The following is a 27,278-nucleotide window of genomic DNA, read 5'->3' on the forward strand; positions in this document are numbered from 1 at the left end:
GATTTCAGATTTTTGGAATTTGTGCTCGGTTGTTTTCCTCCTTCCACATGGTCTTTTAGTGTCTATCTTTATGAGGTACTATAGTCCCATACAGGGCTAGTGTGGTCATGCAAGCGTTTTCGTCTCTGTGTGTTATTTCCATTGTGTTTTTAAAATGGATGGAGAGAAATCTAAATTTTTAAGAATATCTGGATACGTGTGGACAGGGTCTTGGGCTTCTTTTGTAATTCAAAGCACCCGATCATTCTAATCCTTGCCTTCAAAAGGTACACAGCAGATTTGCCAGTGTTAGGTCTGCACTGTTAGTGTTAAATTGTTGGGTTTTTTTGCAGCTCCAGGAGTAGGTTTGATGACCACTGCTGTATGGCATATTGTAGTATGTCGCTTCTTTATCTCCAGTGCAAAGCTGAAGAAGCTAAACTTGTCTGGGGTGGGCAATTTGTAGAAATTGTACAATTGTAAATTGAACTGTAAGTAAGCTGTATTAGTGACTTTCTAATCCACATATCCATTTCCTTACTTTTCTAAATAAATACAGCCTGAGGATGCAGGGACTTACACATGTGTGGCCACCAACTCAGTGGGGCAGGACAGTCGGACCATCACTCTGTCTGTCCACACGCATCCAGCTTTCACCGAGCTTTTGGGAGATGTGGCTCTCAACAAGGGAGAGCGCCTCCTGCTGGCCTGCGGGGCCATTGGCATCCCTCCACCCAAAATCACATGGGCATTCAACAATAACATCATTCCAGGTAAAGAGCTCTTTTTTCACATCCACTTAACTGAATTTTGGAGCATCTCTATTGGTACATTCACCATGAAATAAATAAACACAATGTAAAGAACAACTGCCAGATTCACGTTACGTCAGAAAGTGAAAAAACAACAAAATGGAGACGCAAGGTTTATGCGTAAAGGTGACGATATATTGAACTATATATTATGCTGATCCTTTACCTCAAGTGAAATCAACCAACCCAGGTTTATTTGGTGTCTGAAGCTTGCTTCTTTGGGGATTGGAGCTACGAGGATTTTTTTTTTTTTATGGACAAAGAACAGATAAATTCCTTAAGTGAACGTGCCTCCCTCGCTTTACACCACTGAAATAGCAATCCGCCAAAGTCAGACCGCACCTGGCTCTTAAAGGGAATGGTGAGTTACACGCTGATTGGTTTATTGCACGTTACGCCTAAAACACACCCATAATTAATTTAGAGGCTTTGTACATGCCTTTTGCGCGTTTCGAGCCATGCATGGTGTACTTTTCCCGTCGTTACAATAGCAAAGACAGGCTGACACACCCTACATCAAGCTGCATGGTGCACGGTCGACACTTCGCCTAAAGATCAATAAAATAGGACCCTAAGTCATTGGACATCAAATACACTATATATCCAAATGTTTGTGGACACCCCTTCTCATGTATGCATTTAGCTACCTTACATCCCACCCATTGCTGACACAAATGTGCAAATGCTCATGCACAGCTTGTCTGGTCCCTTTATAGAAGTACTGCCAGTATAATAGGACTCTCTGGAACAGATAAACATGCCCCCCTTGGCCCCCAGTATTGAGCTGTGGAGCTGTGGAACTGCTCTCTTTACTCGGTTCTGAATGATGGTGGTTCTCCATCCCGCACTTTTCCGATGAGTTCGGGAGTTGGGGATTAGGTGGCGGGGTAATCATCCACATCCTGGCCTCAGTAACGCTCTTGTCGCTAAGTGCAACCAAAATCCTCACAGCAATTCTCTGGCCCTTCCCTGGAAGCGTAGAGACAGTTACTCTATACCCTTGAAATACCTTTGATTTGGAAAGAAACTAAGAATGAGCAGGTGTCCCAATACTTTTGTCCATATAGTGAATGTCCAGGCAGGTTGACTACATTTAGGATAAAGGGACAATGCGTCATCTTTTTAATTATAGTTTTAAATTCACATTCTGCAGTGATGTCACACACTTGGTTGGTATGGTTATGTAATTCCTCCCTGTTTGTGCTTGTAGCTTTCTATGACCATGTGAATGGACACAGCGAGCTCGTGATTGAGCACGTCGGTAAGGATGACGCAGGCACATACTCCTGTGTGGCAGAGAACCGTGTGGGATCTATCAAGTCCTTGGGCTTCGTTTACGTCAAAGGTATGTGATCTAGTCAGGTCACCTTCATCCAGTCTATATATGTAATAGTCAGAGCCTGATTGTCTTCTCCTCATGTGTCCCTCCAGAGCCTCCTATAATAGATGGAGATATCCATTCCAACCACATTGAGCCTCTGGGTGGGAATGCCATTCTAAACTGCGAGGTGCGGGGAGACCCCCTGCCCACCATCCAGTGGAGCAAGAAGGGCGTCAACATCCAGATCAGCAACCGCATTCGCCAATTGGACAATGGCTCTCTTGCCATCTACGGCACTGTGGTACTGCAACCTAATCGCCACTCAATTATAGCATATGCACTGGACAAAAGTATTGGGACACCTGCTCATTAATTGTTTCTTCTTAGATCAAGGAGTTTATCCTGATATCAGAGTAACTGTCTCTACAGTTCAGGAACTAGATTTTGGAGCATTGCTGGGAGGATTTGATTGCATTCACTGACAAGAGCATCAGTGAGATCAGGGTGTTGGATGGTCATCATCCCACTGCATCCTCAACTTCCCAACTCATCCCAAAAGTACTGGATGGAGCACCACCATCCATCATTCAAGAGAACATAGCTCCACTGCAGGGAGGCTTTATACCCCTCCAGCCCTTTCCTGGCATTAGGCATGGTGCTACCAGCTGCTCCAAAGAGCCCTTTTCTAGTAGCTGAATTAATTTATTCGAAGGGGTGTCCACAAAAATTTGGACATATGGTGTATTTTTTACACCGTACACAGAAAAAGAGCTGGTTTCAGTAAATGTTGAGGGTTCAATATGCCAAATTTGCTGTGTACCTTTTGAAGGCAGTTCTTGGGTTCTTCCAGGGTTCTTACGGAACCATGTTAATAACACTTACATTAAGTGAAGGTTCTTTGGACCTTTTAAATGTTTTTTTTACAGTTCTTCAAGAAATAAAACTAATGTAACTGAGCAAATGTTGTTTTACTTTCTTGTTTGCTTCTGATTTCACAGAATGAGGACGCAGGTAACTACGTGTGTGTAGCTACAAATGATGCTGGAGTTGTGGAGAGGACGGTCACGCTCACCTTACAGAGTAAAGCAACTTTCACCTCTATGGTTTACACTATGGTTTACCATGACTGTGCAGTTCTGTTGTCCAGCTGGAGCCTGGTATTGAAAGAGCCTGTATACCTATACCATCTCTTTTCTCAGGCTCACCTTTCTTTACGGTGGAGCCAGTGGACACAGTGGTGGATTCGGGGTCCACCGTGGTGCTGAAGTGCCAGGCACAGGGTGAGCCCACACCGGTCATTGAGTGGGCCAGCCAGGGGCGCCCCCTGCTGAGCAATGACCGCTTTACAATACTGGCCAACGGCTCTCTGCGACTCAGCAGCGCTCAGAAGGAGGACACGGCTGAGTATGCGTGCGTAGCCCGCAACCTGATGGGCTCAGCACTGGTACGCATGACTCTCACAGTGCGCGGTGAGTTAAGGAGTTGTGTGTTGCTTTATGGGGTGCGATACTGCCTACTTAGGATAGGTTTATGATATATGAACATATTCATAAATGTTCCAGTTCACGGAGGCTTCTCTGAGTGGATGGAGTGGGGTGCCTGCAGTGTATCCTGTGGGGCAGGAGTTCAGAAGAGGCTGAGACTGTGCAACAACCCCCGACCTGCCAACGGTGGGCGCCATTGCCCCGGCTCAGACTCTGAGACCCGTAGTTGTCAAGGCAAACCCTGCCCAGGTTAGACTACCTATATCTGATCTATTTCCTTCAGTGCTGTTTTTGAGTACAGCTCAATGTGTATGTATCAGATATTGCATTTTATTATTCTTAAACCTTAATCTGAATAGTATTTAAGAAAATATTTAAAATACATTAAAATGCTTTTTCTGGGTCAGATCTGAGGTTTAAGCACGGTCCACATATTTTTTGGCAAGGTTGATGTCAGCCTGCTTTATACATTCCACAGCAACCTTTAACATGTTTCTGGGGTCATTGTCCTGTTGCAGTTCCCAATTATGCTTAGCTGCAACTGTCTAGCTGATCATTTGAGGTTATGCTGAAGACGTCTGAGGTCATCCTCCTCCTTCATTAATCCATCCATATTGTGCAGTTTACAGCCCCAGAACCTGTTGCTACAATGTGTTCGGGAGCTGAATACCTCATACTTACTTTTCCAAAACATACCTCTGGTCATTTCTGTCTCAAAACGTTAAACTTTCCTCCAGACGTCTTGATAGGTACCATCCCTATCAATTTCAATTCACCTTTCCAGAATATGAAGAGAATAGTTGAAAGCCGTGTCCATGATGAGTGTATGTAAGCATCCAACCATAATCGCACATGGGTTTGAATATGTGTGTGTGTGTCTGTGTAGTGGATGGTCAGTGGTCAGAGTGGTCAGCCTGGGAGGAGTGCTCCCGTACATGCGGTCAAGGGAACAGGACAAGGATCCGCACCTGCAGCAAGCCTCCAGCGCAGCACGGAGGAAGGCCCTGTGAGGGCCGTGCAGTGGAGATCATCATGTGCAGCATCAGACCCTGCCCTGGTGAGTACACACTCTGCTTTCCTTTGCTCCTTCATGCCTGGAACAGCTTTATGAGTAGCTGATTAAAAGAATTAAGAGGAATGAGGAAGGCAGTGCTAAGAAGCTTAAGCTTTAACACCCTTTTCTTTTTGCAAAAGCTGCAAAGCTGAAGGACCTAACAAACATTTCCTATGTCTCTCAGTGGCTGGGAACTGGGGTGCCTGGTTGCCGTGGAGCCCTTGCAGTGAGACATGTGGAAAGGGGATGCAGACAAGAGTCAGGCTGTGTAACAGCCCTCCACCTTCATTCGACGGACCGCCATGCAAGGGAGCAGAGACACAGACTCAAGTGTGCACAGAGAGGAACTGCCCTGGTAAGGGATTAGCAGCAGGGGGAGAATCTGATGGAGACTCAGACTGATAATCATAGTTAAGCCCGTCAGTTCTTATGTTTGGCGACGGATACGAAACATTCAGTTCAGTTTATTTAGTAAAGCTCTATTTACAGCAGACGTTCTCCTAAAGTAAAGTGTCAGTAACTCTACACTACACATCACTACCAGATGCTGCTAGACTTGCGACCTAGGCTTTGCTTGATGCCAGCATCCAGTGAAGGATGTCAAAAACAGTGCACCCGGTAACCCTAGCCTAGCAGAATTCCACATCAAGCCATCTAGCTAGCCGTGGAAATTGCACATTTTGCCGTCAGGATGACACTTTGAGCAATCATGGTGCCTTGCTATAAACCAGCCAATTGTATAATTCCCCTTTTTTTAAGAATTTGTGTTTTACCGTGCATATGACGATAAAACTCTTGAATCTTGCATCTAAAGATAATCCATGTTTTTCATATGAATTATGATGTTTTAAAACCATTTCCGCTCTGTAGTGGATGGGAAGTGGTCCTCCTGGGTGAGCTGGGGAGCCTGCAGCGTTTCTTGCGGAGGTGGAACCAGACAGAGGACCCGCCTATGTGCAAGCCCCGCCCCCCAACACGGAGGAAGGCAGTGCGAAGGAAACGACATCCACATCGATTTCTGCAACAGTGAACCATGTCCCAGTAAGTACTCATACACGCTCACAGTCCATGAGCTCTTGAGCCTGTGGTCTAAAGCCTTTGCCACCTGCCTATTGATCTGCCTATTGTCAGAGAGTCTGGTGCTTTGTGCCTGAAAAATGTGGCCACACAACTATATCTCTGCTGCTCCCACAGTTAATGGTAACTGGGGCCCATGGAGCAGTTGGGGCAGCTGCAGCAGGACTTGCAATGGAGGTCAGATGCGTCGCTACAGAACATGTGAAAACCCCCGACCAGCCAACGGGGGCAGAGCATGTGCTGGATCAGACACTGAGATCCAGAAATGCAGCACAGAGAGTTGCCCTGGTAAGACCAACACACACACACTATGTGTCACATTAGTAAATTAAAGTGAGAGATTATTTAGAGATCAGTATTACTTATTATACTCACATTATGTCAGAATAAATCATAAATGATATCATTTCATCATTTTATTGTGTGTGTGTGTGTGTGTTTGTGCATTCTCAGTGGATGGTAACTGGGGTTTGTGGCAGCCATGGGGTGAATGTTCGGCCTCGTGTGGAGTTGGGGAGAGGACAAGGGTCAGACTCTGCAACAGTCCGTCTCCTAGCAACAAAGGCCGCCCCTGCCCAGGAGACTCCACGCAGTTATCCAAATGTAACATCCGGCCATGTCCAGGTAAAAAAAAAAAACATGCACATTGTACCTATCATTCCTCATTTTGACTTAAGAGCCCACAAGAGATCCCTGCTTTGTTCCTAAAGCACCCCCCTAGCACTTTTCTAGAACTGCCAATTAACCCACCCATTTGTAGCTCCCCTAGCACTAGCAGGGCCCCCGACACTAGGAGGGCAAGGACATTTAAAGTCAGCCGCCACCTCTTTTCTAAATGCCACTGATGCGGCATCGCCAGACACACTTGGAGGAAAGCTCAGGGTTCCCAGCTCCACCGCACTAGCTAACAGAAGCCTGTACCAGCCAACATCCCTTAAGAGTGCTAAGCACAGAGAGCTCCATCTACCCACCCGGACAGAGCACGACCAACTGTGCTCTCTCTGACTCCGACCGCTAATGGCAAAGCGGCATGCAAAATACCCACATATGCGGGGCAGGGGTACCTCAGGACCAGGATTTGGACCCACTAGCCTAATGCTAGACTTGTTAGCCACATAGAATGACTTGCCTGTTCCTCTGTTTTTACAGGTGGTCCTCAGAAGGCCAGAGGAAGTGTCATTGGCAACATTAATGATGTGGAGTTTGGCATTGCCATCCTCAATGCCACCATCTCCAGCAGTTCTTCAGGAGGGAAAGTGGTGCAAGCCACCATCACCAACATACCCAGGAGCCTGGGTCAGTTACACTGTGTTCTCTCCTTTGTGTTCCTCAGCGTATTACAAAGGCTAGTGCTGTGACAGTTGTGTTCTGGTCACAGCTCTGGCTGCTTGTCCAGGTCTAGTGTGATTTGGTGTATTGTTTTTGTCCAGGCCCTGCTATGAGAAAGCTGATCTCCCTGCTGAACCCCATCTACTGGACCACAGCACAGGAGCTGGGCGAGGCTGTCAATGGCTACAGCCTCACAGACGGTGTCTTCAGGCGAGACACCCAAGTGGAGTTTGCCACGGGTGAGTGGAATGGAGACAGCACAACTGGACTAACGAGTTGAATCAGTCCTCAGAACCAATATACAGACCAGTGGACTGCCAGGAACAGATTTTTAGAGTAGATGATAGCAAGGAACTGTGTTCTGCAATTCTGCAGCTTATTTATTTGCTAATTACATATTTGCTTTAAGGGGAAGTCTTGAGGATGACCCACGTGGCACGGGGACTGGACACAGATGGTGCTCTGCTGTTGGACATAGTGGTGAATGGGCACATCCTCCAGTTGCCCTCCAATGCAGATATTAGCCTCAAGGTAGAATGTTTGCTTATTCTCTGCTATCGTTTTAATGTAAAAGGCTTATGTGGACACTATAATCGTGTTTTCTGCTAAACTCCAGGACTACACAGAGGACTACATCCAGACAGGCCCCGGGCAGCTGTATGCTCTGTCCACACGTATGTTCAGTGTAGACAGAGTAAGTGTGCCTTATTCCTGGAATCACACCGTGTCGTACGATCCTTCCAGAGGCAAGATGCCCTTCCTGGTGCAGACACTCCATGCCTCGGCAATCAATGCTCAATACCGCCCTCTAGAGGAAATGCTGGAGTTCGCCATCCACACAACTATTGCCAAGGGTGAGACATATGCACATCTCGCTTAGTTTAGTGCTCAGAACTATCTGGGTGTATCTTGTGTATGCATTCATTGGCTAATGTTGGTCTGTCATTCACAGGTGACCGTAGTAACCAGTGTCCCAATGGCTTCCGGCTAGACTCAACTGGACCTTACTGTGCTGGTATGTTTTACCATGGACACAAACACACACATACACACACAGATAATTTTCACAAAGCAGCATCATAAAATGTGATAAAATATATAAGTATAATGTGTGTGTCTTTCTGACTGAATGCTTCATGTGTTTCCTACCCCTGTGAAGATGAGAATGAGTGTGTGGAAGGCAACCCATGCTCCCATGCCTGCCATAACGCTATAGGCACATACTACTGCTCCTGCCCCAGTGGACTCACCATATCTGCTGATGGCAGGACATGCCAGGGTACCAGCTGCCTTCTACATACACATACAACAACTAATATGAAAGTTGTATATAATAGTAATATATAAATGACTAATTATTATATTAAAAATAATATTATAAAAAATGGTCTAATATAGAATCTGGAATTCAATGTTTTTACATTAGCCTCATGTTAATATTCATTTTCTGCTTTAGATATTGATGAGTGCTCCTTGGGTGGACACATGTGCCATGATGGACAGGACTGTGAGAACACAATTGGCTCCTACCGTTGTGTGATGCGCTGTGGGCGTGGTTTCCGAAGAACAGCCGATGGCTTGAGCTGTTCAGGTTCTTATTCCATTTGTTTTAATGTTCACCTTTGTCACTGTTTGATATTCACATAAAGATAAAGTCAGAGTGAAGATTACCAAACTGTTGGAGATCCGATCCCGAAGTATGTGCCGAAGTGATAAGTAGCTCATGCTGTAAAATTGTTTGTAATCATACGGAAAGAAGCTCTTCATTCATAATAGGTTATGTTTGTTATTGTGTTTTTTGACAGACATAAATGAGTGCCAGGAGACTAACCCGTGCCACCAGCACTGCCTCAACACCATCGGCAGCTTCCGCTGTGCCTGTGAGCCAGGCTACCAGCTCAGAAACCGTCGCTGCATCGGTCAGTCACTCACTTAAAAGTGTACTACACAGGACAAACAGCAACTGAACAGTTTTAGTGTCTCCAGTGACATGCAACACTTTTTTTGTAAGTTTTGTAGATGATCTGTTTCTGTGAATGGTTTAGCAAGCAAAAGATGATTTGATTTCCAAAGGTGTGAAACAAAGGTGTGAAAAGTGTTCACATTCATTACTCAGGTAGAAGTGGAGATACGAGGGTTTAAAAAGACTTTTATAGAAGTTGAAGTATCAACTTAAGCTTTTTACTCCAGTAAAAGTGTAAAAGTACTGGTTTCAAAACTACTTAAAGTAGAAAAGTAATGGGAGGAAAACAAAGGCCAAAAGCTTAGGCTGTGCCACAGGTGTCACAGGTATAGTGCGCTACCCCCCCTCCCCAAAAACACATTTCTCTAAAAGGAATAATGACCATAATGTTCTATTAAACTGCATAATAGAACATTATGCTGCATTTCAGTAATATCAGATCTATTAAAGGAGCGTCTCTGTGCACTACTGAGCATTAACATGTGCTTCATGGAGGGAAAATTTGATGAGTAGTTGTCTATAAGTATTGTAATGGTGCAAAAAGTCAAACCTCAGAGGCGTGTGATCAATAAGCTTTATTGGTTAGTCGGGGCGTTTCACTCCAATTCTCTTGAGTCTCTACCACGGACGTCTTCATACTAGACTACATACGTCTGCTGTGTCCTTGTTGGAGTGTGACGTGACGTGGAGGTGCGATGTGGAACTGCCACAGTTCTTTATACACTGTATGGACAAACAAATTGGGACACCTGCTCATTGATTCTTCTGAAATCAAGGATTTAAGTCTGAGTCTGCCCTACATTTGTTGGAGTAACTGCCTCTACTGTCCAGGAAAGAAGGCTTTTTACTAGATTTTGGTGCATTTCTGTGAGCACCACCATCATTCCAGTGAACACAGTTCTTCCGCTGCTCCACAGCTCAATGCTGGTGGGCTTTATACCCCTCTAGACCAACCCTGGCATTAGGCAGCATGGTGTCAATAGGATCATGTTCATCTGCTCCTTTGCTGTTAGCTATACTTCTCTACAGGGACTAGACAAGCTGTGTGTGCGTGCATTTGCGCATCTGTGTCAACTTAAAGTAGCTAAATGCAATTTTTGGAAAGGGTGTCCACAAACATTTGGCTATACAGTGTATGGAGACAGATGACTTATCCTTATCTCATATGTAAATTATGTTGTTGTTTTTTTGTTTTTTTTACCAGACATTAATGAGTGCAGGCAAAGAGTGTGTCGCTCTGACCAGCAGTGTAAGAACACACGAGGTGGCTACACCTGCATCGACCTCTGTCCTACAGGAATGACCAAAGGAGCCAACGCCACCTGCGTAGGTAAGTATGCACCTTAGCAATGTTTGAGGAACAGGGTAGTTGCCTATTCTGCACCAGTCAAAAGTTTAGGCACAGCTGATTGTAGTAACACTTGCAGGATCCTTCGTAGGCTGTATTTGTAGGCTGGCCCATATTAAAGGCTTCCTATGTGGCTAAAACTTCCTATGTGGCATGCCAACTAAGTGACGGGAGTGGAGTTTCATGACGCAACAGTAAGGGCTGGAAGAGCGATGCTGGAAATCCACCGTAGAGAAGGCCGACTCATTTTATGGCCTCATGTATGGCCTTTGTAATCTATACCGCATCCTTCGATGGATGCAGCCCCTGAATTGGGGCACAGCTTTTATGTCCAAAAGTCTGTAGACACCTGCTCATTCTGCGTTTCTTTTAAAATCAAGGGTCTCAAAAGCAATAGTGAGGTCAGGTACTGATGTTGGATGATTTAGTTCTGGACCACCAACAGAGTGTCTTGAATGGAGCTCAATCACTGTAGAGAACCCGGTTCGAGAGATCCACAAGCCACTGCTGGAAGGCTTTGTAGACATTTAACATGGAGGCTCAACAAAGTGCCTTATTCTATTCGCAAGTCTTTTCTATGGAGATTGTCAGACGTGTGCACAGCTGCTGCACCTTAAAGTAGCTTAATTCGATCGTTTGAAGGGGTATTTGGACACTTTCGGAAATGTAGTTTATGATTGGCGTAATCGGATCTTATGATAGGATCTGGGCATTTTTCAAGCCTGCTTTATTTGTTCACCATTTTCTGGCATATTTCCATAGATGTTATTTCATTATTTTGATGGGGAAAATAGTAAAGATATAGACAGACCTTTTTTTTTTTACTTATATTTTACATATGTTCCCCACAGACATTGACGAATGCCGAGACGGCACTCACCTCTGCAGGTACAACCAGATCTGTGAGAACACCAGAGGAAGCTATCACTGCACCTGCCCCAGAGGCTACCGCTCGCAGGGTGTGGGTCAGCCCTGCCTCGGTATGTAGCCAACCACAACCTCCTTTTTCACCACACACCTTGGCTGCTCTGCCATTGCCTGCTGCTTAACTGCTCAGCAACCTCCCAATCTCTCTCCTTCTCTAGCAAATGCATTACTCTGTTCCACTTTCATTTTGTGACTGCTGAATGCCCCCCCCCCCCCCCCGCCCCAACCCCATACGCAATCCCATCCTGTACAACTATACACATCTCATTGCTTGCTTGAATTGCTGCATTGCTTTGAGTCATTCATAAACCCATACTAAGCCATTATTCATAACTGGAGACTAGGAAGCATATTCAGAAGGCCTAGAAGTGTGGCTCAGTGTGGGAAACGGAGTGTCAGACTGGTAAGTCCGCCCTCACGGCAAGGCCAGCACTACCCTGACATACCTCTGTCCTGTCTTTACTCTGTCCTCTTGTCTCTTATCTTTATCTTTTTACTCACGCTTGGGACTCTGACCCCAAAAGGAATAGTTTGGCCAAAAATGTGCACAGTTTTTCCCTTACCCCAAATGTAGACATGAACAAAAGAAAGCTTCAGCACTACAATAGTAGTAGCAGCTGTATTCACAGCATATAATTTAATCTTAGCATTTAAGCATTTAAGCATCTTGTAGTCCATATATTCAGTAGCTCTTATTTTGAGATTGCTGTACAAATATTATAAGGTCCTTAAGTGTTTGTCATTTTATCTAGTGATGACATAAAGCACATTTAACGTGAAGTAGAGTAAATAATTTTATGATATTATGGAAAACTAAGAATGAGAAATATTAGATTTATTAACTAGATTGATTGCTATCAGATACCACCCAGAAGGTCCAGGCAAGCTCCAATCCAAGACTGAAGGTCTTGATTTAAAAGGAAAAGGGAAAATTGTGAATGAGTTTTTTTTGCTGAACTGTTCCTTTAAACGCTATGCTTTGCTCTGGCCCTTACAGAATGCAATGTATTAGGTTTCAAGAACAGTTCAAATTAGGGATGCACTGATATGGGAATTGTAGACTGATGCCAATATCTAATATTTTTCATGATGCTGACATATAGACACACATACTGTCATATCACAATATCAGGACCAACTACCTAATAAGTGGGAAAACCACCACTCTTGACTCGGATGGCACTCATGCTCATTATAGGCTTGAACTGCTCCACACTGGTGCGTCGATCGCTTTGCACCACTCGCCGGAATCATCGCAGCTCTCGTCTGGCACCAGCTGTTCTCTGTGTGTGTCCATTTCTCGGTACGCTTTCACTACGGCAGCACTGGAATATCCCACGAAGTTAGCTGTTTGTGCCCTTCGCCCACTGTCATGGTCACATGAGAGTATAATGACCACCCCCGGTTAGAAATGAACTCAGCCTGGGATGTCGTGCAAAACGGTTGCCGTGGGTAAAGGACACGATTCGACTGATATACGTATAAGTCAAGAATCTCGGGAAACCTTGTGGGATGTTCTAGGGTTGCCATATTGAAGGACTGGTTCACCCTTATTATGAACACCTTCCATCATCTAATACAGTCCAGCTAGTGTCGCCCAAGCTAAGGGTGGTTATTTCCACTATTAGGTAGGTGTCATAATATTCTGGTATGGTCGTGCATATAAGCAGTTCTCTGTGTTGAGTTTTTAAAGTATTTCTCTCAGCAGTAAGAGAATTTGTGCTTGTAGAAACTCCAGATGGCATTAGAACAGATGCAGGTACACATAAATACTGTAAAAAGTGAAGAGATCTAATGAGCGCATTAGTATCCATTCTAATATTAATGTCTTACAGAGGAAATAAACACTTACTGCCCAGAAAAGGCTTTTTTATATTTTGTTATAATGCAGCAGCCCAGCCTGAGTGAGAAATTTACTAAATCATCAAATATGGTTTCAAAATGTTGGTCAAATTCAAACTCTCTCTGATACCGATATGATTCCCATATCACAGTGCATCCCAAGTTTAAGTGGCATTATCTGTCGGTGGATTTTATACTGACATCTATGTTGAATTAATGGCAGGGGAGCAGCTTTTTGGCATTCATCCCTGCATCTCTGACGTATTCTGTTATTTATGGGGTGTGTACTGATCCCCCTTTTTCATTTTTCTTTCTCTCTTCCCTGCATTTCTTCCTGCTTTTCATTCTCTTTTCCTCCTCCTTTGCTCTCTTCTGTCCCATGCCTTAATGTTCCTTGACCTCCCTCATACTTCCTTTTTCACTCTATTTGGCCTTTATCTGTTCCTCTGCTGTGCCTTACTGTGAGAGCAGACATTAACGAGTGTGAGCGCGTGCCGATGCCCTGCGCTTACCAGTGCGTCAACAGCCCAGGCAGCTACAAGTGCCTTTGCCCTCCAGGGCGCCACCTGCTGGGCGACGGAAAGTCCTGCGCGGGGCTGGAGCGCTTGCCCAACTACGAGAGTTTCTCGTACGGCTTCCGCACCTCGCAGTCGTCCCCTGAGCGTCGCTACCACAGCCTGGCCTCTCAGAGCTACCACTCCTACGCTGCCAGTGGGGGGCGCTACAGGCTCAGCAGTGCCCCTTCACGCTCCCGCAGGGCCGCTGAGGCCTGCCTTCCTGGTTTTAGGGCACACGGGGACCAGTGCCTAGGTAACCGATATAGCGCTTGCTGCCATCGTGGGTCATGTGTAGCAGTGGAGAATAGATTTGAAACTATGACTTTGAAACATGGTGGTGGACTCACTCGTTGTTCTTGTTGATGTGAATACCTACAGTATACAGAAGCCTCATCAAAGCAACATTGTGAAGTTGTTCGGGTCCAGTCTGACCAGCCTGAACCCCATCAAGTGGCATTTTACTCAGTAAAGAACTTACAGCTAAAACAGACTACACTAGCCCCCTCTTCCTTCAAGCAGTTTTAAAGGCGTTAAAGTAGGGTGAATTATATTTTCACACCAGCAACCTACACATCTCTGCTGCAGATAAAAAAGGAAACCTTGTTTCAACCTATCCTATAGGCAGGATTAATTGCTGCCGACTGAGGGGCTAGTTGCTTAAAAGTCTGGTTAAAGGATGCAAACACATTGAATTCACTTTTCATGAACACATCTATGCCTTTTAACATGAATACAGTAAGATCCTTAAGATACTTATTTGAATCTTTGGCATTTTTGCATTTAAACCTGGAAAGTAAAAAGACAAGTAAAACATAAGGGGTGCTTGGACCCCTCGAAATGACAGATTCTGTGTTTTCAGAGGTCAGAGTCTTATCTCTTCAGTTTCAGTCCTGCACCCTTACCTTACGCAGTAAAATAAATATGATTTATGGCAATAAAGGAGTTAATACGTTTAAGAACGTAGCATTCCCCCTCTAGTCCATACGATTCATATATATTGCAACTAATCCAAACCCAGGAGCCATAAACTAGGAGAGGATAGTAGAAAACGCTGTCCCTCACATCTCGTAGCCATTGCTTCATTTCAAATATATATATATACAGTGAGGAAAATAAGTATTTGAACACCCTGCGACTTTGCAAGTTCTCCCACTTAGAAATCATGGAGGGGTCTGAAATTTTCATCTTAGGTGCATGTCCACTGTGAGAGACAAAATCTAAAAAAAAAAATCTGGAAATCACAATGTATGATTTTTAAATAATTTATTTGTGTGTTACTGCTGCAAATAAGTATTTGAACACCTGCCAATCAGCAAAAATTCTGACCCTCAGAGACCTTTTAGTCCGCCTCTAAAAAGTCCACCTCCTCTCCACTTATTATTCTAAATTAGAAGCACCTGTTTGAGGTCGTTAGCTGCATACAGACACCTGTCCATCCCACACAATCAGTAAGACTCCAACTACTAACATGGCTAAGACCAAAGAGCTGTCCAAAGACACCAGAGACAAAATTGTAGACCTCCACAAGGCTGGAAAGGGCTACAGGGCAATTGCCAAGCAGCTAGGTGAAAAAAGATCAACTGTTGGAGCAATTATTAGAAAATGAAGGAAGCTAAACATGACTGTCAATCTCCCACGGACTGGGGCTCCATGCAAGATCTCACCTCGTGGCATATCAATGATCCTAAGAAAGGTGAGGAATCAGCCTAGAACTACACGGGAGGAGCTGAAGAGAGCTGGCACCACTGTTTCCAAGGTTACTGTGGGTAATACACTAAGACGTCATAGTTTAAAGTCATGCATGGCATGGAAGGTTCCCCTGCTTAAATCAGCACACGTCCAGGCCCGTCTTAAGTTTGCCCATGACCATTTGGATGATCCAGAGGAGTCATGGGAGAAAGTTCTGTGGTCAGATGAGACCAAAATAGAACTTTTTGGTCTTAAATCCACTCGCCGTGTTTTAAGTACGAAGAATACTGAGTACCATCCCTACTGTGAAGCATGGGGGTGGAAGCATCTTGCTTTGGGGGTGTTTTTCTGCACATGGGACAGGACAACTGCACTGTATTAAGGAGAGGATGACCGGGGCCATGTATTGCGAGATTTTGGGTAACAACCTCCTTCCCTCAGTTAGAGCACTGAAGATGGGTTGTGGCTGGGTATTACAACATGACAATGACCCAAAGCACACAGCCAGGATAACCATGGAGTGGCCTAGCCAGTCTCCAGACCTAAACCCAATAGAAAATCTTTTGAGGAAGCTCAAACTCCGTGTTTCTCAGCGACAGCCCAGAAACCTGGCTGATCTGGAGAAGATCTGTGTGGAGGAATGGGCCAAAATCCCTGCTGCAGTGTGTGTAAACCAAACAAAGGCTACTGTACCAAATATTAACATTGATTTTCCCAGGTGTTCAAATACTTATTTGCAGCAGTAAAACACAAATAAATTATTAAAAAATCATACATTGTGATTTCCGGATTTTTTTTTAGATTATGTCTCTCACAGTGGACATGCACCTAAGATGAAAATTTCAGACCCCTCCATGATTTCTAAGTGGGAGAAAGGGTGTTCAAATCCTTTTTTTCCTCACTGTATATATATATATATATATATATATATATATATATATATATACACACACACATATATATATATATACATACATATATATATATATGCCCAGTAAAGAAAAAAGTGGGTACATTGGGTATTGGTTCTGTTATTATTATTATTATTATTATTATTATTATACCATGTATGTGTTTGTCTGTGTGACTGTGCAGATATCAATGAGTGTGAGCAGAGAGACACGTGCCAACATGAGTGTATGAACACACCAGGCAGCCACAAGTGTTTGTGTCCCAGTGGCTATCGCCTCATGACTAATGGCAAAACATGTCAAGGTAAGAAACGGCTACTTGGTTCATTTTAGTGAACTAAATTAGATATGATAGATATGGATTTAATATCATCATCGTCATCATTATCATGTTGTTGCAGACATTGATGAGTGCTTGGAGCAGAACATTCAGTGTGGCTTGAACAGAATGTGCTTCAACATGAGAGGCAGCTACCAGTGCATCGACACACCCTGCCCACCGAACTACCAGAGAGAACCAGCCACGGGGTAGGACAGAACACTCACTCACCAGCTAGAGATGGCTTGATGACACCAGATGATTCCACTTGAAAAATATATCAATCTTTTAAAAAGCTACTAAGCTTTAAAATACACTTTTAATGAAAGCTTTTCATTTAATGTGAGCATCCAAAAGTAGATCTCATGCTCAAACTACTGGAACTTTCAAAGTACCCAACCAACGGCCTAGATTTGTTGCAGTATTGGATTTGTTCCTTTTTCTTCCTCTGATATCTAATCCAGCTATCTATCCGACTGAGATCAGTCCTATACCTATACTACAGTAGCCAGGCACTTCATAAGAGAAGCACTTTTGGGTCTATAAAGAACTATGTTTATAATATTGCGTAATTGGTGGAGTAAAAGCTACCATGACTGTGGCCTACACAACACTTACGCATCTTCAAGCACCAACATGGTTTTGTGAATTTCTGTCTGAATATGTGAACATTGTTATTGGTTAAAAACGTACTGTTCCATATTAGCAAACTAATCTTCCTAAATTCCTACATTTCTCTCATGTCACATCAGTGCCTGAAGGAGGAATTTCTAGAAGTTCTATAAATAAGCATAATGGTAAATGAGAAAAAGAGGCATCATGGCTCTACAGAGAACCATTGCCTTTAGTGATGAACCTTTGAAGAACCCCCGTTTTCAGAGGGTGCATGGATCTTTGAGCTCTGACAGTACTGGAACTCTGTGGTGCTTTATAGAACTATTGTTCTGAATAAGGTTCTTTAAAGAACCATTTACAAGAGGTTTACGTTGTGAATGAAAAACGCTTTAACTCGGCAAAGAACCATTTAAGCATATAGAACCGCTGCCTTTACTAAATGCAAAAGAACCCCTTTTTTCAGAGGGTGCAGTCTAGGCCTAGTACTTTTCTTCTGAAAGGTTATTTAAAGAACCATTTACAAGAGCTTTTTACAAGAACGCTGTAAATGGAGAATGCTTTCTGTCAGACACTTTCTGTCCTATCCGAATGCACCATGTCAGTCATGTTTATGGACTTTCTGTAAAACGAGCCGTAAAAATAACCTCAGGCTATATTAATCACCATGTGGCTAAATATTCCATCATATTCTGTGGACAATGAGGAGGAATTACGTTTTGTCATGCACAGCACAGATTCCTCAAGTCCTTCAAGTTTGTGGCAAATCTCAGTCAAATCCAGAAGACCAACCAAAAGCCTACAGCCTACATACATTTTATGAACATGCAGCTGCTAATTTCAAACTACAATTGCTTTATTACTATAAGTGGGTTGTAGGGCGTGTTTTAGAGGCGACAGCAGCGCGCAAATGGAGTAGCAACTCCCATCTCAGTCAAATGTAATTGGACCTCATGGCCAAAGAAATGGACAATTATTTCCATTTATTATTTATGTATTTTTTTTTATTAGTGCTTTCATGTGGTTGACATTTTTTCCTCCATTGTCAGCTTCTGTCTGAAGAACTGCCCGCCCAACGACCTGGAGTGCGCTCTGAGCCCCTACGCGCTGGAGTACAAGCTGCTGTCTCTACCTTTTGGCATTGCTGCCAACCAGGACCTGATCCGTCTGGTTGCCTACACCCAGGACGGAGTGATGCACCCGCGCACGTCCTTCCTGGTGGTGGACGAGGACACCACGCTGCCCTTTGCACTGCGCGACGAGAACCTAAAGGGCGTGTTGTTCACCACGCGGCCGCTGCGTGAGCCGCACACCTACCGCATGAAGGTGCGGGCCCTGTCCTACGGCACCGACGGGGGCATCGAATATCAGACCACTTTCATTGTCTACATCGCCGTCTCAGCTTATCCCTACTGAGAGCACTTTACCATGACTGGGAGAGAGAGAGAGAGAGAGAGAGAGAGAGAGAGAGAGAGAGAGAGGTGGAAATGCACTTTTTGTGCAGGACTCAGTGTATGTGTGTGTGTGAGTGTGTGTATATGCGTGCGTGTATGTTTGGATGTAACTGTGTGTGTCCGGTAGATCCGTCCACTTGAAGAAAAATCCACAGATGCTAACTTCAAGCCTCCTAGAGTGAAGAGCTGAGCTGTAGTGTCCAGTGGGCAGGTCATTTTGAACGAATAATAATAATGATAATAATAATAATAATAAAAAAGGTCCCAGCATTGAACCCTGGGGCACGCCAAAGAAAAAAGGCTGGAGCCTGAAGACTGTAGGTCGGAGGAAGCAGTCCTCCTCGCCAGATTGTGTAAAGTCCCTCTTTTCAGGATAATGGGTGGTGGAGAAAGATTCGGAAAGGATAACTGTAAATGTAGGTCTACCTTTTAACTTATTGGGAAGTGCTTGAAAATGAGAGGCAGTATTTTTTATTCCTCCACATCTGGCTGGTTGTTAAAGCATTCTGTGAAAGCTAATCCAGACTCTTGATTTCAGGACTGCTTCCAAACAAGCTTGTTATTCATGTAGTAGCATTTCCCCAGTTAAGGTTAGGGGTGGGTGAGGAACACCACCAAAGATAATCAAAAAGAAATATTTATCTCAGGTAAGCACTGCCTTCCCTCTATAACACCATTCTTGTCCAGGACATGGCCTTACATTCTTAACTATGTACAGAACTTTATATATTGTTTTTTTGCAACGGAATTGCAGCATTACAGGTTAATACACATCCGATTGATTTTCCGTGCTAAAGATGTATTCTATTTTTATGATTTGTATATAAGCATTTGGTTTCCTTTCTGTAATATGGTTCTATATTGTGTTGTATCCATTTTTAACGCATTAAATGTACAATACAAAATTAAATTTTTAGTATTGGCCTTATTCATGTTTATTCTATTTATTAGTAATTATTATTGCCTATTAAATAAAGAATCGCTTATCCGAAACAATTACAATGGGTTTAACTAAACACTGGCACACTATGCAGAGCTGTTCCAATATTACTCAGAAATTATTATATTTTATATTACATTATATAATCATATTATAATACATTATATAATATAAAATTATATATTATTACAATATTACTTAGAAATAAAACTACAAATAAAAAAAATATATAGCAAAAAAACAGCAATGTGTGTCAATCACACTGTTTACTTTAAGGCCGAGAGAAAATTAAAATGTGCATCGTCAATGTGCATTGAGTGTTTACACCATCACACTATAGAAATCACACCTATTATAAGGGGGCTAATGGGGATAAATGGCTACAAATGGTGAATTATTTTTCTAGTCTTTCTCACAGGAGTTTTCTTTCATTTTGGAAAGTAGACAAATGTACACCACAACCAAAAATCACATTTTTATACAGCAAGCAGGTTTTGGTGGTAACTTGCTTCTTGGTTGTTGGTCATACAGGGATTCCTTCATTAAAGCTTAAAGCAACTTTATGTACAGTGCCTTCCATCCGCTACACAAATGAAACATCAAATCAGGTGTGATTAAAGTTTACATTCCAGACTTTCATTTAGGAGGATTTTACATTTTGCATTTTCCTTTTACTATATTACAAGTACAACACCTTTTACAGTGCACCATAATGTTTGGGACATTTGGCTTCAGCACAGGTGTTTCTAATTACTCCGTTGCTCATTGCTCCATTGGTGCAAGGATAAGACACCTAGTCTTGCTTCTAAGCTTTCTGAGACTTTTGGAGTCGACGGATCAGAAAAAACCTTTAGAAATGTGTGGGTGTATATTTGTTGGAGACTTCCATCTGAACAGAAATGCAGAGGCTACAATGCAAGACACAAACCACTAAAGAGAACAGTCTACATGCTTGCTTAGTACTAAAAAGAGCTGCGGAATTCTGGTAAAAGGCATTGTGGACAGATGAGACCATCTGTATTAGAGTAATGGCAAGAGCAAAGTGTAGAGACAAGGAACAAGGAACTGCCCATGACCCAAAAGCATACCACCTCATCTGCGAAACGTGGTGGTGGGAGGTGTCATGGCTTGGGCATGTATGGGTGTGACAGGTACTAGTGCTCAGATCTTCATTGATGGTGTAACTGCTGAAGGCAGCAGCACAGTGAGTTGTAAGGAGTACAGCAACATCTAATCTGCTCAAGTCCCAACAATCGCCTCCCAACTGACTGGGCGGTGCTTCGTCCTACAGCAAGACAAGGACCCCAAAAACACTGCTAAGTGTAAACGCAGGTGTTGTCATTTTAACATGGTGAAACTGAAATGTAGGCAAATGAAATGTGAAATGTGTACTTTAATCTCATCTCGTGATCTTCGTGAAAATCCTGTAAGACCACTGGCCCACATGCTTCTTTCACTTGCAGTGAAGTTTCTGAATCTTTCAGCTTCTCCACAAATGCATCCTTATGTCCTCAGGGGTGGCTTAAAGCATCAGTCACGCTTCCCGACTGTAGGGGGAGTCCAGAAGCTAAATAAATAAATAAAATTCTTGCATAATTGCGTTAATTGCATAGTACTGGAGGAGCGTTTTGCCTTGTAGCTGTCTTCACAGCTGTTCAGATTTGAAATTCCCGTAGAAGGTCTCACAGAAGCATTATAATAGTGGTGGTGGCTCCATTTTATGGCCCTTCAGGCACACCGATTGGCATTTTTAGATGATTTTAAACAAGTAATCATGACCGTGCCATTCACAGCTAGTAAATGCATCAAGGATGCGAGCAACAACTTTGATCGTACGTATAAATCTTTATTATTCAATCTCAAAAAGCACAAACAAAAAAAAATGAGTACTTAGTAAGGCAGTTTTTACACCAGTTTGGTTTGTAGAGAATGTGTTTTGCACTTGGTCACAAGAGCGAGAAACATTACTGCATTGGAGGTCCGTCTGCTTTAGTACATTGCTAGTGCTCAGACAAGTTTTAGACAGTGATCTCTCTATGGGCCGGTCAAAGACGTGATGGAGTACAGACAAGAGCATTCACGGACAAATGGTCTCCTACAGACTTGCAGCAAGTGCTTAGGAATTTTAAGACACAGATGCTTAGTGCTTAGCAACGACAGAGCTTAAGACACAGACAGATAGGGTGAAAGATAACCGTTAATATGACAAACGCAGGCATTAATACCCTACAATAGCATTAGTGAGGAACAGGATTAGGGGACTGGCTGCTCACCGAGACATCAGGGAGAAACATCTGCTCAGAAGAAGCATTAAGAATCAAGCTGTAAATGCAAGCAAACGTCATTTAAGATGGGCATTTGGCTGCATTTTGCAAGATAGCAGGGCTGTCCAGCTCCACTCTTGAAGGGCCTTCGTCCAGCACAGTCTGGTGATTTACCTGGCAAAACACACATGATTAAACTCCGCAGTTAGCTACCATGGTCAGCAGCTGTGCTTGGGCAGGAAATCTCCAAACTGTGCTTGAATTTTGGACCCGCAGTAGCAGAACTGGAGAACCCTGCTAGGTGCTGCATTTGTGGAGCACAACAGAGGAAGCTGTTTTCATTGTGAAGTAAGCAGCTAATGCCCTTTGGTTGTTTTAAGAGTGAATACTGTGGAGCTATGAGCTGGGATTAAGGACTGACGGGGTAGAAGTAGGAGGAAGCCTTTAGGGTATTAATCCTAATCCGTCCCAGGCCAGACGAAGCGAGGCGGACGGACACGCCCGGCTGGTGAGTGAGAGAGAGAGAGAGAGAGAGAGAGAGAGAGAGAGAGAGAGAGAGAGAAGGAGACAGACGCACCCCAACAGACCCATCTGTGGCTGTGCATTTCAGGTTATGACCACACCCTCTTCCAACAAACAGAACACACACACATACTATGCGGGCACACCCAAATCTCTTCAGGAAAAGTGTTATCACTGAATCACTTTAAATCATACAAAAAAAGTACAAAAAAAATTATACATCTAGATTTTATAAAATCATAATGATTTGCATCCTTAAGGCGACGTACCTTAAGATTTCATTTCCTGAGAGAAGCTAAATCTACCATAAAAATCGATGGCACCATCATATGTATGTACGTATGTATATATGCTTGCAAGTGTGAAGTGTGATAGATGTGCAGAAAGAGAAGGAGACAAACTGTAAGACAGACAAACCGTAGAAAGGGAGAGCAGGATGGAAAGTCAGATATGGGTTGTTCTCAGCACCCTGTAGAAGTCTTCTCTTTGTTCTGAATGGACCAGCAGGAGCCAATCCCATGGTCATCTGTCTGAGAGGTTCAAATCCCAGGACCAGCGCTTACACCGTTTTCCTAGCGGTCAGCACCCTGACGATGCAGCCCACTCCTCCTGCAGACAGAGCCTGAGGGGGGGGAAGGGGGGGGGACAAAAAAACATAGGCAACATGAACATCTATAGCCTACAAATATAATATCTCTTGCCATTCAAAAAGACTGGATCACACATTTTGATACAATAATTTGATACAAAAATTGGACGCCACAATTTATTTTAGGCACTTTAGGAAATATTCCATATGTTTGAGCAAGAACAGCAAGTTATTAGACTATTAATAATCTACTGTAATTATCTATACACAACAGTTTTCCTCAAGTCTTCCTTTTTTCCTAACTCATAATGATACACAGGTGATACGGAACCAAGAGTTAATGAAAATTGTGTTTTTGGTACTGGTGAGCAGCACATCACTTTAGACTCTACTAGTTAAAGGAACATAGTCTGCTACATGAACCAGGCCTTGTGACTGCAGCTCTGTCCGTGTCTAGAGAAGGAGTTCAGCAAGGACACCTGCGGTGAAAACCATGGAGGCAAAAAGGGATTCACACTAGGCTAAAAACTAAAGCTAGCTATCAATTCTATCCACCATCCACTCCCTGCAAAACAACAAACTGGACTATCAAACTGGCCCTAAGCACACTTTAGAAGAGCAAGCACCGGAATATTTTTCTATCTGTAAGACTCAAGAAAGCCAAAACCAGGGAAACGAGTGTGGGCAAGGCTAAAAGCTAACCCAGCTACAATCTCTACAACCAGTACATTCAAACATTAGGCAGCTCTAAACTATTTTATTTATTTATGTCAAACAAAAAGAGTTCTATATTATTTAAATACTGTTTCTAAGCACAAAAATGGTTGTTCCAAACTTCCGAGCATACTGTAGCGGCCTAATTTTGCAACATAGATTTTGCCATGACCCCAGAGTCCACTGTTGAAACCTCCAGCAACAAAACACCTTAATCAATCTATGACAACGTTATCAGTACGCTTGATAAAGGAAACACACAGTGCTTTCTCAAATCCTTGCCTAGAGAGTCAGCCCTCTGTGCAGTATCTCTCCTGCTCCAACACACCGGATTCAATGCAAGAAAGTCGTTAGAATAATCTGAAGGGCTGGAGTACTGAGCTGTGTAGCACCTTCATGCTGAAAGGACCTGTGCTTTACAAATGTGCCCTGCCTCTTTTTTTTATAATATTATCCTGTGTTTTACAGCAAGATTTGGTGATCTATAATGGACTTGTTGGAATTTGTATTATAGTGAGATCTGGATGTTTCACAGCAGTGTTCAGACCCCCAAGGACTGCGATTGTTTAATAGGCAGACTTTACAGAGATGTCTCTGTCTCTAAAGGACCACACAATAGTGTAATTTCCAAACAATGGAGGAAGCTACTGTATTGTACTACATATTATTTAGCACTGAAAATGTAATAAATACAATACTGAAATACGTTTTTACCTTATTCAAGCTCAATATACATATTTTTAGTAGGTTTTATTACATTGCTGACCAAGTTACGTGCACCATTGTAATTGAATTATTGGGGGATTGTGCTACACCACCAAACTGGAGAACTTTTGGCAACCGGGGTTCCGGTCCGAGCCCCAGTCACACCCATTCCTCGTGAGATCTGGTGCTGTATAGTGGGGCTCTGGCTCAGGCTCTGGCTCTACAAGACTACATATGCTTTCTAGTGAAACTCTTGCTTTGTGCTTTGCAGCAGTGCTCTGGGGCACTCAGCCCACAGTACCTTCTCATGCCACTGCAGGAGGATGGCGCTGCTATTTTCGGACGGCCTCTCGAAGCCCTTGTAGATGTACTTCATCAACAGGTCCACCCCGTTCTTGTCCAGAGACTGCACTCCCTTCTCTATGTCACTGGCTTTGAAGGAGCTGAGCACCTTCAGCACCAGACCCTCGGCACGGTCCTGTTGAAACACAACCGAAGACTGGCTTTCAGTGTGGACATCACAGCCGGCAGACAGGCTCCAGAAGCAGCACTCGTGAAGCCTGAACCGTAGTTTCTGAGGAACAAATAAGGGGGCCAGTGGTTTTCTGATATCTCATCCAACCAACTCATCACTCACCTTAACGTTCTGGTTTTTTGTATTGATTGGTGGGTTTTTCAGGACTGCCTGCAATGCCTCCATGAGGTTCCCTTTACAGACTGGAGTTAAGAAAAGCTAGGGGCTGAACTAGGCAACACACAACAAAAACAATACGACCAGATCAAGAAATAGGCTGTACAGAGTCGTTCAGTGTGAAAAGAGAAGATGCAGTAAACAACATGAGAAGGCGATCAGAAACAGGAAATAAGCACTGGTGTCAGGCAAAGTGGACATATATGGACATAAAAACCAACTTCCTTAACTTACAGGCTTTAGCTTCATACAAACGGATGGGGGGGGGGCAGAAAATGAGACAATGCTAGGAATGTGGTTCCAGGGCATGTCTGAACATCCACAGACTCCAAATCGGCTTTCCTTCACAGCCTGAAACCGGGTGGAACTTGAAAGCATGGGGCACATAGGCTTAATCTCCAACATGGGTGCAGTAAGAGGGGCTCCTGCACACAGGTAGCGGACTCCCTGCCCAAATCCGGAGCCGTGACCAGCTGCTAGTCCCCACCATCCATACGTAATTACACCCCACCTAGCTAGCTACCTAGCTAGCTGTTATTTAGCCACGAACAAAGTCGTGAGGGGCTTATTTGAGGCTGGAAGGGTAGAAAGGACCTCTTTCTAACAGGGGGGGGGGTCCAGATTTTACATTTACTTTTCTAACAATGACACCTAGTCTGTTAACATGGGCTGCTAACACCTCAATATCCAGCGCTAGCTAATTCGCTGATCATCAATAATCTCGATAGCTACTGTACTTGCTAGCTAGCGACCTTATTTGAGAGAATAACGAGCTAATTAGCCGACTAGCCCACATTCTGAGCCGGTGATGTCGGTAAAAAATAATAAACAGTGTAAAGAAATGGGTTAAATAGTTAGCTAGCACTGCTACCTGTTTATTTGCCTTGCCTACATTCGCATGATGGACTACTAGCCAGTAACCGTGACAGTGGCCTGCCTGACGTATAGCTACGACCTAGACTGGCTCAAGTTAGTCCAAAATGACAGTAAGGTGGGCTTAAATCGTATAAACCCACACACGGACATCTATGACTAGTGAACTGAGACACAAAGCACCGTTTAAAGTGCATCCTACAACACAATTTAGCTACTTACTCGCATTTTCCGTTCCACCTTAAATCTCGCAGCAGTTCCACTCCAGCGCCTGTGCGGGCTGGACCGTGCGGAGACGGGAGCCGCTGCACCACTTAAGGTGGACCGAACAATTCGAATAATAAGCTGCCCAAAATCAAGCGCAATCTGAGCGCACAGCGAGTGAAGCGAGGCCCTGCAGACATGTGCACCGAATGAGGGCGATGCACTGCTGTCTCTATGATCTGTCAACAGAAGGATATTGTCTGATCAGTGAATCCACTTCTGCCTCGTCTGGACCCAGCTGATTCTCCCCTCCATCCTCCTCGTCGACAAACTTGTTCTCGTCGTACTCGTCCACATCAACCTTACGGAATCGGTCGGACACGGTGTTCTTGGACATGATCGCGAAATCCCCCAATCTGCACGTTAACAGTCTAACATAAATACAGCGTGTCCAGCCACTGACACTACAATGCACCAAACGCAGCCCAGCCTGCCTGGCGTTCACTCGCTTCCTCACTGCAGCACTCCGCTTACTTCCTCACAGCGCGCCCCCTGCTGCTGGAGCTGCAGGCTGCAACTGGGAGGATCGATTCAGTTCACAGAATCGACTCTTTCAAACGCGATCGAATCAATATCCGAATGTCTAATTTGACGTTTAATCGTGGGTCCGGAGCCTACCCTGATTCATTGGGCGCAGGGCAGGGACACACCCTGGACAGTGCACCAGTCCCTTGCAGGGTCCCATTTACAGCATTTGGCTGAGGCTGTTATTTAGCCACTGTGACCCCGGGTCCTGATCACTACCGCTGTAAAGACGTTTTTGTCCTCAATGCACCCTTTAAATGATAGATTCACCCTAAATTACAAATGGAAATAAAGGTCTTGCAGGCATCTTTTGTTGATTAAACATGACTGCTGAACTGCATTCAGTATTGACAATAATCATAAATGTCTCGGCCTGCTCTTGGCAGATTAACACATGTGCCATATTCCGTTGATCGCTTGCATTTAGCCATTCTTCTCATCAGATCCTTTCAGCTCTGTCAGGTTGGATCAGTTGGTGGACAGCCCTCTTCAGGACTCTCCAGAGATGTTCGA

At 43.9% G+C, this 27,278-nt stretch overlaps 2 protein-coding genes across 2 annotated transcripts in view; one reads left to right on the forward strand and one right to left on the reverse strand.

The window, feature by feature from the left end:
• The window catches only part of hmcn1 (hemicentin 1), a 120,797-nt gene extending 101,209 nt beyond the window's left edge, over positions 1 to 19,588 (forward strand). The window contains exons 83-107 of the mRNA XM_072678767.1: positions 539 to 752; positions 2,002 to 2,136; positions 2,223 to 2,413; positions 3,111 to 3,192; positions 3,312 to 3,581; positions 3,675 to 3,845; positions 4,483 to 4,653; positions 4,835 to 5,005; positions 5,521 to 5,691; positions 5,845 to 6,015; positions 6,181 to 6,351; positions 6,877 to 7,023; positions 7,158 to 7,295; positions 7,466 to 7,587; positions 7,673 to 7,910; positions 8,009 to 8,071; positions 8,216 to 8,335; positions 8,513 to 8,647; positions 8,862 to 8,975; positions 10,224 to 10,349; positions 11,219 to 11,347; positions 13,608 to 13,946; positions 16,478 to 16,597; positions 16,695 to 16,821; positions 18,274 to 19,588. Coding sequence (XP_072534868.1) covers positions 539 to 752; positions 2,002 to 2,136; positions 2,223 to 2,413; positions 3,111 to 3,192; positions 3,312 to 3,581; positions 3,675 to 3,845; positions 4,483 to 4,653; positions 4,835 to 5,005; positions 5,521 to 5,691; positions 5,845 to 6,015; positions 6,181 to 6,351; positions 6,877 to 7,023; positions 7,158 to 7,295; positions 7,466 to 7,587; positions 7,673 to 7,910; positions 8,009 to 8,071; positions 8,216 to 8,335; positions 8,513 to 8,647; positions 8,862 to 8,975; positions 10,224 to 10,349; positions 11,219 to 11,347; positions 13,608 to 13,946; positions 16,478 to 16,597; positions 16,695 to 16,821; positions 18,274 to 18,640 — 4,203 coding nt within the window. The 3' untranslated portion in view covers positions 18,641 to 19,588. The remainder of the gene's footprint in view (positions 1 to 538; positions 753 to 2,001; positions 2,137 to 2,222; positions 2,414 to 3,110; positions 3,193 to 3,311; positions 3,582 to 3,674; positions 3,846 to 4,482; positions 4,654 to 4,834; positions 5,006 to 5,520; positions 5,692 to 5,844; positions 6,016 to 6,180; positions 6,352 to 6,876; positions 7,024 to 7,157; positions 7,296 to 7,465; positions 7,588 to 7,672; positions 7,911 to 8,008; positions 8,072 to 8,215; positions 8,336 to 8,512; positions 8,648 to 8,861; positions 8,976 to 10,223; positions 10,350 to 11,218; positions 11,348 to 13,607; positions 13,947 to 16,477; positions 16,598 to 16,694; positions 16,822 to 18,273) is intronic.
• Positions 19,589 to 21,443: 1,855 nt separating this feature from the next.
• Positions 21,444 to 26,719, reverse strand: arpc5b (actin related protein 2/3 complex, subunit 5B). The gene is made up of 4 exons (XM_072695797.1): positions 26,437 to 26,719; positions 25,050 to 25,121; positions 24,714 to 24,890; positions 21,444 to 23,026 (listed from the first exon to the last, which is right to left on the reverse strand). Exons 1-4 carry the CDS (start codon positions 26,575 to 26,577, stop codon positions 22,964 to 22,966), a joined length of 453 nt encoding a protein of 150 aa, XP_072551898.1. The 5' UTR covers positions 26,578 to 26,719; the 3' UTR covers positions 21,444 to 22,963.
• Positions 26,720 to 27,278: the final 559 nt, after the last annotated feature.

This window comes from Salminus brasiliensis, chromosome 1 (genome assembly GCF_030463535.1).
Source record: "Salminus brasiliensis chromosome 1, fSalBra1.hap2, whole genome shotgun sequence".
Lineage (NCBI taxonomy): Eukaryota > Metazoa > Chordata > Actinopteri > Characiformes > Bryconidae > Salminus > Salminus brasiliensis.

Coding starts and splice junctions, on each gene's coding strand:
- arpc5b (XM_072695797.1), bottom strand. CDS start 26,577: ATGTCCAAGAACACCGTGTCCGACCGATTCCGTAAGGTTGATGTGGAC. Junction 25,122..26,436: donor TGGATTCACTGATCAGACAA/TATCCTTCTGTT, acceptor CCAGTCTGTAAA/GGGAACCTCATGGAGGCATT. Junction 24,891..25,049: donor CAAAAAACCAGAACGTTAAG/GTGAGTGATGAG, acceptor GTGTTTCAACAG/GACCGTGCCGAGGGTCTGGT.